This window comes from Dendropsophus ebraccatus, chromosome 9, assembly GCF_027789765.1.
Source record: "Dendropsophus ebraccatus isolate aDenEbr1 chromosome 9, aDenEbr1.pat, whole genome shotgun sequence".
Lineage (NCBI taxonomy): Eukaryota > Metazoa > Chordata > Amphibia > Anura > Hylidae > Dendropsophus > Dendropsophus ebraccatus.
Window position 1 is genome coordinate 52,064,044 of NC_091462.1, and position 11,833 is coordinate 52,075,876.

At 43.0% G+C, this 11,833-nt stretch overlaps 1 protein-coding gene across 1 annotated transcript; it reads right to left on the reverse strand.

Annotated features, from left to right (window-relative positions):
* Positions 1-284: 284 nt before the first annotated feature.
* On the reverse strand, positions 285-10,430 carry TMEM41A (transmembrane protein 41A). The gene is made up of 5 exons (XM_069985243.1): positions 10,240-10,430; positions 6,436-6,589; positions 5,571-5,732; positions 3,064-3,202; positions 285-2,966 (listed from the first exon to the last, which is right to left on the reverse strand). Exons 1-5 carry the CDS (start codon positions 10,341-10,343, stop codon positions 2,752-2,754), a joined length of 774 nt encoding a protein of 257 aa, XP_069841344.1. The 5' UTR covers positions 10,344-10,430; the 3' UTR covers positions 285-2,751.
* Positions 10,431-11,833: the final 1,403 nt, after the last annotated feature.

Genomic DNA, 11,833 nt, shown 5'->3' on the forward strand with positions numbered 1-11,833 from the left:
GATCTTTTATAAGGCTGGGTTCACACTACGTATATTTGAGGCTGTATGTTTGAGGCTGTATAGCAACCAAAACAAGGAGTGGATTGAAAACACAGAAAGGCTATGTTCACATAATGTTGTAATTGAGTGGATGGCCGTCATTTAATGGCAAATATTTGCTGTTATTTTAAAACAACGGCTGTTATATTGAAATAATGGAAGTTATTTACCGTTATATGGCGGCCATCCACTCAATTTCACCATTGTGTGAACAGATCCTTTCTGGGTTTTCAATACACTCCTGGTTTTGGTTGCTATGAGGACCTGACATGAGGACCAAATACAGCCTGAAATATACATAGTGTGAACCCAGCCCCCACATGTTCTTAAATCATCGTTCGTTAAAAATTCGCAGATCGCTTCGTGTAAACAGTCTTTCAAAGATTCACCCTATGTAAAAGATGGGCTTAAGCGATCTTAAAAAAGATCGCAATAACGATTTTTCTTACGAATCTTCTAACGATTTTTCTCCATCTAAACGCTGATCGTTATAAAAACCAAATCGTTGCTTCAAAATCGCTAATCGGTCGATTGGGCGAATTATCGCTTCGTGCAAACATAGCATAAGAGAGATTAAGGGTTCAGTAGAGAGTCATACTGTGTATTGCCAAAGCCCATTTGTCATAATAACTATGCTGTCTAGGTATGTGTGTATCAGCTATTGTCACAGGCCTATATTACTAGCATATGTGTTTATATAATATGAGGGATATGCAGAATTTAGAAATTTTAACCTTTTAGATAAAAATCAGGAAGATTTTCATTTGGAAAATGAATTATTCACAATCAAGAACTGGGGAGGTCATTGTTTGTAGATTCAGTCACACATATAGTTTAGTTTATAGTTATAGAAAGTCAGTTTCACAAAATTCAACATATGATCCTAGTTTGCTCCTATGTTGATCCAGAAGTAGTAAATTTAAAGTGCCTCCTGTTAGCTGCCAATTTATCAATATGATGAGGCTTTAGTGTTACCAACATTTAAATCAATAAAATTAAAATATTTTAGTTCTGCCTCAAGAAAACCCAACACCCAGGTTTACATACAAATACGACACATACAGGTAAAATTCCCTTGCGGTCCTCAGTATTTCTTTGTTTATTTCTCCACACTGTAAGCTGGTACTGGTTTCTACAGTACTAAATGTGCTTATGTGTCACCCAACACCGGCTGCTACAGTTTTAGGCTATGTTAACATTTTGTAAGAGACCGGCCTTTCAGTGACCCGGCCGGGTCACGGAATGGCCGGTCTCTGCAAAGATCATCCCAGCCGGTACTTAAGCTCGCTTCATTGTGTGAACTGACGGGGTTTCTACAGCCACAATTCACTGAATTGCGGCCACAGAAAACTGACATGTCAGTTCTTTGCGGGGCTGCACGGGATCCCGGCTGGAGCGTATACAATGTGTATACGCTCCGGCCGGGATCCCATAGCAGATAAGGCAGCGTTCACAGAAGTACAAAGTACGGCTGTTGTTGCCACTACTTTTACGTAGTGTGAATATAGCCTTATGTCAGCTTTGGAGAAATACTCACACATAAATCACCATTATAGGTGATAAAACAATAAGCAGCAATATTGGCACAGAAAATTCCCTTATAAAATAGAACTAGTCTGGAGAGACAACTGATTGTCTTTACAATAAATATACATGTGTTGTGTATAGAGAGAAGTGAGCGCCTGCTGCAAATTGCATTCCCTCTGGAGTAGATCACAATAAGCCTATGTTCACACTCAGTATTTTGGACCTCATTTTAAAACATTGTAATACTTCAGTTTGAGGCCTCAAAAAAAAGTCTCACGTATTTCGGTGTGACCAGTTTACAGTGCAAAAAAACAGCTGGTTTGCAAATTGCATATTTGCATTTCCTGTAACCCCTTAAAAAAGAAAGTGGAAATTTGATCCTCAAAATACATTGTGTGAATATAACCTTGAACATTTTGCCACCAACAACACTCATCAGCTATACACGCAGATGGGAGTACAGAGTTTGGCCTTGTCAGACGCAAGGAGTTGACTGGAGTGACAGCATGTTGTATATCTGACTGCTGCTCCATTCAGCTAAGGGGACATTAGACTTCTGTTGTTGTGATCAGTAGGGGATCCCAGCAGCTGGATGTGTACAGGTCAGTGGAAAAACCTCTTTATGTAATCTTCATACAAACAATAGCTGCATGCTTTTTAACATGGAAACCACATTGATTTCTATGTCAAAAAGTATGCAGTTTCACTTTATTTATAAAAGATATTTCCCATTGATTTCAATAGGAGACAGGGATTGTGCACAAAACGAAAGGCCATGTCACTCTGGACTCCTATTTAAGAGCATTTGTCACCTGACACAAAGAGTGGGCGCCTATGCCCTCCTCAGAATATGACTGCTGGTGCTATAATATCGAGTTGGGGGGGTTGTTTAGTGAATGCATTTCTAGCTGTATTACCGCTGCCTTAGGCAGATCTCTATGAAAAGCAGAGGTAAAAATACAGTTTTCCACAAACTACAGAGTCTTACCGTACACTATATATATATATATAAACGATTGTTTGAAAAGTGACTGATCGGCAACAAGAACCCACAGCTGAGTTAAGACTTTTCATGCTGCAACCTTTCCTATATAAAAGATGCTAAGAATACCTGACTTTACACATAACGATCCAAGATATTTCCATTAATGTCTCTGAGATTCTTTAGAAGGTTTTTAGAAATCTTCACGTGGATTTTCGGCCATTCATCATGTGTTCTTTTTCTTCTAGTCCTGGACTGTGGTGACTGAACCTCTTGACAATAGTGCCGGGGATAAGAGCAGCAAGCGCTATTGCTAGTAACTTTAGTAGTGTTCCCCAGGAAAACATGTCATCTAAAGATTTGATCTGGGACAAAATAGAGCCTGTCTGGACACAGATGAAGTTGTAGGGCAGGAGACCTATGGGTAAAAGGAAAAAAAAAGTGACTACATGATCCAGATTTATCCATAGTACCATACACACTATAGCATCTTAAATTTATTGCTGTTTACTTACCAATGAGGACTGAGAAGAAAAACTGTCCTACTGGGATGTTCAGGATGGGTGAGGAAAGGTTCAGGAACCAGTTAGGCGTCATAGGGAACAACCGCAGGAAGAGGAGAAAAAAGAAGAGGCCGCTACGGTTTTCCTCAATCTATATTAAAGACATTTGGAAACAGAAATGAACATGACCTCCAGGATAATGTAACATCTTTAAAGTGTCACTGTCATTCAATCAAAACGGGTTACATGTCTCTATATGCCAGAAGTGTTTCCTATACTGAATGTCACACCCCAACGCCTTATAGAAGAGTTGGGAGAGAGGCACAGCTGAACACGTAACTCCCTGGCTCACTGCTATTTCCATCCACCAGCTGGAGATGAATACTATATCAAGTCTATGAGGCCCATCTCCAGCAGCAAGAAAGAGAGAGAGAAGTACTCACCGCCGTGCTTCTCCCAGCTCGTTCTAGTAATCAGTGGGGGTCTGAAGACCCAGACCCTAACTGAAGAAAACTGAAGACTTTTTTTGTGTCAGGGACAGGGACTCTTTAACTTTGATATCTCAAGCAGCACAGAATTAACTTTTCTTCTGCATCAATTATTAAAAAAAATAATAATAATTTTTTAAAGTAGATAGTTGCGGGTGTCTGCAGCAACACTAGACTTTGCTAGAATTGTCTTTGGTAAAGGGGGTGATGGGAACATATCCATCTAGATGCCCCTGTAGCTCTACCGCTTATGATCACCCGCTGGTCTCCTGTGTCGCCTGAGTTCCCGTGTCATTGTAACACCACATGAAATACTCGCTCAGCAGTCAGTGACTGCAGAGATGGCCCCAAGTTGCTGAGCAGGCATTTCAGAGCGAGCCAGTGACAGGAAATTAAAGAGTCACTGTCATTATAACTTTCAAAATCTAAATCAGCAGTAGATGTGATATAAAGCAAGTTTGCAATTTACATTTTTTTTTTTTTTTTTTTTATAGTTATCATGGAAAACACGGCACTTCCTGTTTTCTGACTCTTTGGCCCTGTTCCCACTGAGCAAAACTAGCGGAATTCCGCGGCGGAATGCCATTAGCCTCCCGCTCATAATGGGAGTCAATGGGAGGTGTGCGCTCCTGCCCTGTCCGTGCTGAAGAATGAACGTTTTCCGCTAGTTTTGCTCAGTGGGAATGGGGCCTTTTTCTCAAAAACAGGAAACAGTCAGAGAACAGGAAGTCCTGTGTATCCCAGGCCATCTGAGCCCTCACAGAAAGAAGGCAGTAATGTGATTGATGGAAACATTGAGCCATGACTCTCTGTACTGTCCAGAATTCCTGTGTTTAGTCTTTTTTTTTTTTTTTCAACCAGCACAAGTCAGAAAATCTGCCTTCTGAAGACTGGACCTGAATTTCTGGTAAGTTCTGCTTTGTTTTATAGCATGAGAACAGCAAAAAAAATAATGACTGTAAATTGCAAACTTTATTTCACATCTACTGTTGATTTAGATTTTAAAACTTATAACGACAGTGACAATTAAATTTAAAAAAAAAAAAAACTGGTGTATATAAGATTAGGCATCTTCTACATTTTCCAGGCATCACTATATAGTCATCTTCTTCTCTTGTTTCATTGTTTAGTAGAGGAGCAGCTCAGTACAACAGTGTTATGGTATGTGCACGCAGGTCAGTACTATGCTATGGTATTGTGTGCACAGGCCAATACTATGCTTTGGTATTGTGTGCGCAGCTCAGTACTATGTTATAGTATTGTGTGCGCAGGTCAGTACTATGCTATGGTATTGTGTGCACAGGTCAATACTATGTTATGTTATTGTGTGTGCAGGTCAGCACTATGGTATGGTGCCGGAAGCTCAGTACTATGCTATAATATCATGTGCACAGGTCAGCACTATGTTATGGCATTGTGTGTGCAGGTCATCTGTAAAGGTATGATGCACATGCTAAGGGACGTCCCCACATATCCAATAGATAAAGATTCATGAGTGCCAGGACATTTCTAAGGAATGCTTCTGTTTATTCAGCAGTACATAAATACATTAAAGGAGAAGTCCGGCAAAATTTTTATTAAAAGTATTGTATTGCCTTTACACTTATTACGGGAAATACTTTTTCCCAGCACTTACTACTGACTGCATCAAGGCTTCACTTCCTGGATAACATGGTGATGTCACGACCCCACTCCCAGAGCTGTGCAGTACACAGCGAATGGAGCCCAAAGCAGCTGTCTCCATTTACTGGTAGTGAAGGCGACGTTCAAGTTCAAGTGAATGGCAGCCAAGCTGCAGTAACTGGGCCTGACCACTACAAGGTAAACTGAGCTAGCTGCTCTTGGCCCTGTTAACTTTAGCAGGCACTAGTGCAGCTAATCATAAGGGTTGTAAGCACTCCTGCCGATCAGTGATTGATGACCTATCCTGTGGATAGGCCATCAATTTCTTTTGGAAGACTTCTTTAATAGATTAAGCTATAAATGTAAAAGGAAATCCTTTAAATCAGGCAACGCGACCGGGACAGTTACCTTATTTTGCAACATGGAGACTTTCTCAGGAAAATATAAGATTAAAATCTGTTTGCCAAATGCTTGAGAGAGCAAGTAACAGAATGTGGCGCCCAGGGATGTCAAGGTGCAGCAAAGAAACAGGCCCATCCATGGGCCAAACAACGCTCCGGCCAGCAGGTTCTGCCAAGACACAAGAAGGGTTCAATTATTGAAAGAGAGACAAGACACTAAAGTACAATAAACACTACTAACTATAATAGTCACATTGGAGGAATTTGCCACTTGCCTTTTTTGTACAACCGATCTTGTGCCTGTCAGTAATGTACGTACACACAACCAATTTAACAAACAGTCGCTCTTCAGTGGAAACTTAACTACAACGTGCTGCATTTTTTTTTTTATGATTTTTGTAATTTGGCAGCATCAGATTTAGCATATAGGGACATGTATAAAAACACATCAAAAGTTTAGATCAGTTGGGGTCTCACTGCTCAGACCCCCACTGATCAGGAAAATAAGCTGGGAGTAGTGTGTGTTACTACATTTAACTGCCTGGCTCACAGCGATCTCTGTTAATGGGGCCAACTAAACGGAGATCTCCAACAGTAAGGAGTGCAGCATGCTACTCCCCGCTTAGTTTCCCGAACAGAAAAATCTTTTGACATGTCCCAGTCAGTCCAGGATTAGAAAAACATAGCTGCTTTCTTCAAAGTAGCTTAGTTCTATTGAAGTGAGTTCTCATACTACACACAACCTAGGGACAGGTGTGGCGCTGTTTAACAGGAAAGCAGCTAAGTTTTCTTTAATGTAATACATTTTCTATAATGGATAAACCTTTTAATGTAAAACAGCACATATTTCATTGAACAAATTAGTGATTTACCAGAAAGCTGGATCCTGGAATGGCAAAGCTTTGCTTATACAAGTAGGCACTACAGAACAGGAGGGTGACATAGGATTGGTGCTCCCTCTTATAGTCCTGCAGGAAGTCAGCCAATTCACGAAGTTCATCCAGATCTGAAGGAAACACCAAAGACCTGCAATAGTAAGAAACAGAACAAGATAAGTGAGCAAGAAAACGTAATACTTCAATACAGGCTGAAACCTGATAATAGTGTATGAAGGCAAAAAGATAAAAATTCCTAAATGAATCAACCAAGGATTAAGTCATAGGAAGGCCCATATGCCTTAGTAAAGGATGTCAAGGATGTCAGCACTGACTGGACAGCGTCCGATTGTTGAGAAACCCAGTTGTCAATATATTCATATATTTTCTAGAAGGAGGGGGGGGGGGGGGACACATAATATGTCCAAAATTGTTATTTTATTGAAATGCAAGTACACACATTGGTGCCTTTGGGTAGTGTACCAGATGTGACGCATGCTAAAGTATAATGGTTGTTTAATGACTATCCTGCCATCTAGGCTGTTCTGACCAAGCTGTTGGGAGGTGCTGGGGGCAGTGGTTACATGAGGGGGGGGGGGGTCACACAGTGAATAGTCATTTGAATAAGATCAGAAAACCCCTTTAGGTTCCATTCACACAGGCAGGTTCCGCAGCAGATCTGATGTTGTGTTCCATCATTAAGTTACATTTATATGTGCATATCATGAACGTGTAAATGGACCCTTAGGCTGCATTCACACATTCAGTGATTTTCCCGGTCCGTGATTGTGGTCCGGCAGCTACCTCCGTGATCCGTGCAAAAAAGTCCGTTTTGCATCCGTTTTGTATCCGTGTCCGTTTTTTTCACGGATCTGTCTTACAGCATTTTAAATGACATTGATTACATCACATCCGTGTTTCTCACGGATGAACACGGATGTCACATCCGTGTACATCTGTGAAAAACACGGATCTCATTGATTTCTATGGGGAATCCTTTCCGTGCATCCGTTCCGAGTAATGACATGTCCTATTTTTCAACGGAACGGATCACGGATCCGTGAAATCACGGAACATCTGAATAGCCCCATAGAAAGCAATGGGCTGTAAAATTGTCCGTGAGCACGGACAACTTCCTGGAACGTGTGAATGCAGCCTTAAAGTGAGCCACTAGGATGCAATTATCTTTACTTGGTGGAGTAGTGTATCTAATGGAAGTGATGTGCTCCCCTGCTAACAAAAAACAATAGTTCTGTCAGTATGGAAACTGCAGCTGTAGTGTCCCGCAAACCAATAAGCATGTTACAGAGAATATTTCTCTATAGTTCTTTTAAAATATTAACATGTCACCGCTGTTATACTGTAACCTGAAAGTGACCCGCAGTCCCAGACCCAGCGGCACAATCCATGCAGTAAACAGTGTCAGAGTTCAGGCCTCAGCCCGGCCTCCCCTCCCCTCAATACTTAACAAGTAAGATGCTATCTGATTTCACAGACACACACTTCTGCTATACTTAGCTGTGGATATGTCACACTATGGTATCTGCATGGCTGTCAAGCCTGGAGTAGTCATCAGATACATTTATTTTGGGGAGACCAGTGGTATAAATGATCTGGCTGAAGTGCTTATAGAATGCTAAATCTTTGCTTTGTTCCCACATCAATTAAGATGCAAAAGATTCATAGAAGTGTTCACAAAAAATTTCTTTATGCTGCAGGTTCAATATGCAGCTTAGTGTCCCACAGCTCTGTTCATACCTGTGTAAAAAACCTCTACCGATTGCAAATCTGCGATACAGATTATGTAGCATGGCAGTTACCAATGGCACCCGAAGAACCCCACTGCATGTGATGGCATTCTATTAAAGTAAACCAATCATTTCAGAGAACTGCGTTATATAACTAGTAGATGTAGTCTAGCATCTCATACACTGCACACACTGAAGGGGGTATTCTGCTCTACTAGATCTCCAAAACACACCATAAGAAGCAGCTGCAATATGAAGGACATTATAGAGCAGTATTAAGCAGTGTAATCTGTGAATTCAGCAAACGGGCGAACTCCAGCCCGGCCAGTTGTAAAGGAGAAGACCATACCCAGCTGCTAGTGGTAAGTGGGTCTTGGACCAAAACTATGGTCGCCTAAGCATCCCCCTCAACCTCATGACAAGTCCACGGCTCCAGGAAGTTCAGAGATCCCTGGCCAGATCGGATAAGATAATGATTGCCAAGACTCCAGGTCCCACTCCAGGCTTCCCACAAGGACAAGAAACCACTGTGGATGGAGCTTTTATCTCTCCAGGTTTCCGGTATCTGAAGGCAGAGTCCCTCTCTCTGGTGGTGCTGTCGTGTCGATGGGGAAAGACAACTTACTGGGGCTTTCAGCTGCCAAATGGGTCTTTTGCAGCAAGTCCCCCTCATTCCCCTTTATAAGCTTCTATAGGAAACGGTAACTAACACCCCCAGTGAGCTGATCTGTCTCCAGACCGATATAAGCAGTTTTTCAGGATAAATAAGGAGTTTACAAGGAAGGGGGGGAGAAATAATATGTACTAAGAGGAGAAAGCAGCTTTTTTTCTCTTATGAGATATATTACACAGTTTTTTATATTCACTTGTACTGATCTATGCAAAGTTTGTTTAAATATTCACTAACTCTTTAAGGGGCCAGAGTGTGGCAACTGAATAACGCCTCCCAAAACAATGTGAAGATCAAGTTGTTAATCTAGAATGCGGAGGCTTAAACATTACTCTGACATGTATTGTAGAAGGACTCTGGGTGACTAATCCAGGTCACTCTGTAGACTGATGATAATGAATGGACTCTGGAGCTGCCTCCGACACTTGATAATGGACTCTGACCGCAGTAATAATTGAGGAATACTCTCTCCCCCCCCCCCCCCCCCCCCCCCCCCAGCATTCCAACCTGTTTTACCACTTATTTGATGCAATTTTTCCCCCTTTTTATCTGTAATGCCATATAATGCAGAGTATGGGCTATGGGCTGCTGTAAGCAACTCTATTCTGACATCTGGGGGCCTGCTAAGATGTTGGGGGCACAAACAAAAGTCAATGTATGCATTTTATACAGTTGAAAAAGAAAAATACATACATTAACAGAAAAAATAAATGCTGCTGTGTGCCATACAGAGGAATCTGTTTCCCATTGACTTACATTAAAAAAAGGCGATCAGGGATTTCAGCTAACAATAGGAAATGCCATGCGCAGTGACCATCCGCAGTGACCATGCCATGCGCAGTGACCATCCGCAGTGACCATCCCATGTGCAGTGACCATCCGCAGTGACAATGCCATGCGCAGTGACCATCCGCAGTGACAATGCCATGCGCAGTGACCATCCGCAGTGACCATGCCATGCGCAGTGACCATCCGCAGTGACCATGCCATACATGAACATAATGTCTTAGCATAAAACACCAGCTCTTTTATAATGGATATAGAAACCTTAGAAAATGACATATATAGGCTGTCTCCTGTGCCCCATTATACAGCAGTGTTGCACACCCTGCATAGTCCTACCTCAGGCGCAGACACAGGGCAGGGTACACTGCTCTAGTACCTGTGTATCCAGCAGACTATAACCAGTGTTATTCCATCAGTGTGTATGACACCATAGCCAGTAACAGGACCCCTCACCCTGACAGGCAGTGACTGACAGCTGTGCACACATGAGCACTGACCGGGCTCTTCTACCTGGCACACACTCCTGTCAGACACCCGATTACCACATGCCATAGCTGCCCCCATACACATACCCAGCACCCCCCTGTAAGTGCCCACCTCTCAGCTTCTTGCCCTCGGCCAGGGCGCAGGCGGGTGCTCAGGACATACAGGTAGAAGGTCGCACAGCCAAACACCAAGAAGAAGCTGCCAAGAGAGCGCATGATGCAGGGGAGAAGCGGGCGGGAACACAAGACTCCGGAACTTACTGCTGCTGGCTGCAGCAGCCGGGGACTCGATAGCAGCGGGACCGGAAGTAGAGGGGCGTATACAGTAACCATGGTTACTGAGCACGCTTTAGATACGCTAAGAGCGTCCAGCATAGAAATAAAGTCGCTTATAGGGCAACCATGTCAGCTCCACAACTTGTGCCATCAATCCGTCAGAAAATGCTGAATAATAAATCTATGTAAAAGTCTCCGTATGTGGCTGCCTGAAATGTTCATAACCGAGCAGAGGTGCCATTCTGGACACTGAGAAAGCTGGGTGACATCCACTGCGACAGCTTTATGCCATCCACACCATGTGTTGGCCACACAATGCAGCTACCCATCAGCAACCACTATTATATATATATAGAGAGAGAGTGCGGTACCTTGGTTTGAGAGTAACTTGGTTTAAGAGCATTTTGCAAGAAAAGCTCACAGTTTTTTAAAATTGTAACTTGGTTTAAGAGCATTGCTTTGGTTTAAGAGCTCCCTGTACTGGGTGGGAGGGGGAGTGGCAGAGGGAGTGATCTGTATAGCAGGGTCTCCAGCCCTGTACTCTCACCCAGGAAGTCTCCCTCACCTTCCAAATCATAGCAGAACAATTTCAGGCTGGGGCTTGCATCAGGGGACAGGACTGTGGAGGTAATCTTTCCACAGCTGTAACCCCTCTAGGTGCCCACATCTGCCCTCCTCATTCCTTCATGCTCCCTGCAGTCGCTGTGAGCCCTTGTGTTTCCCATCCTTTCCATTCCTGCTATAATGTGCCTGCAGTTACACTCAGCTATACACACTGCTGCTATAATGTGCCTGCACTTACACTCAGCTATACACACTGCTGCAATAAAGTGCTTACACTTACACTCAGCTATACACACTGCTGTATAGAAACGTTTCTGTCACTGTCCTCCTGTACAGCTCTGTGATTCTCACTTCCTGATTGGTCCATGTTGAACACACACCCCTTCCCCATTGCTTTCATGTGACCATCATGTGACCATCCGCGGGAATGATTGACAGACAGAGAGGTCCGTTACTGGCCTCTCAATCATCCTGCCAAGTGCGCTGTCAGGCAGAGCCCTGTGACTAGACACGTACGGGGAGCCGCCCAGATTACTACTTCCCCGCCCCCGTGTCTGTCATGAGCCGGGGGAATAAAAGCCATTTTTCCCTGGTATAAAGCTCCCTCTGCAGCCGGGGCAGGTAATGCAGAAGGGGGTGACAGTGTCAAGGACACTGGATTTTGGCTTTGAGGTCCATGCCAATTTTCATTTTTGCCTTTTTGTTTTTTCCTCCTCAGTTTACAGAGAGAGATTTATCTGACAGATTTTTGAGGCCAAAGCCAGCAATGGATATGAAAAGAGGAGAAATCTCAGTCTTTCCCTTATGACCTGTTCCCTGTTTATAGTCTGTTCCTGGCTTTGGCTTCAAAAATCTGTCAGATAATC

Excerpts from the sequence above, each read along its gene's own strand:
- TMEM41A (XM_069985243.1), bottom strand. The coding sequence starts at position 10,343 with ATGCGCTCTCTTGGCAGCTTCTTCTTGGTGTTTGGCTGTGCGACCTTC. Across the intron at positions 3,203-5,570 it reads TCTCCATGTTGCAAAATAAG|ATTGAGGAAAACCGTAGCGG; the intron begins GTAACTGTCCCG and ends TCTTTAATATAG. Across the intron at positions 2,967-3,063 it reads TTTCTTCTCAGTCCTCATTG|GTCTCCTGCCCTACAACTTC; the intron begins GTAAGTAAACAG and ends TTTTACCCATAG.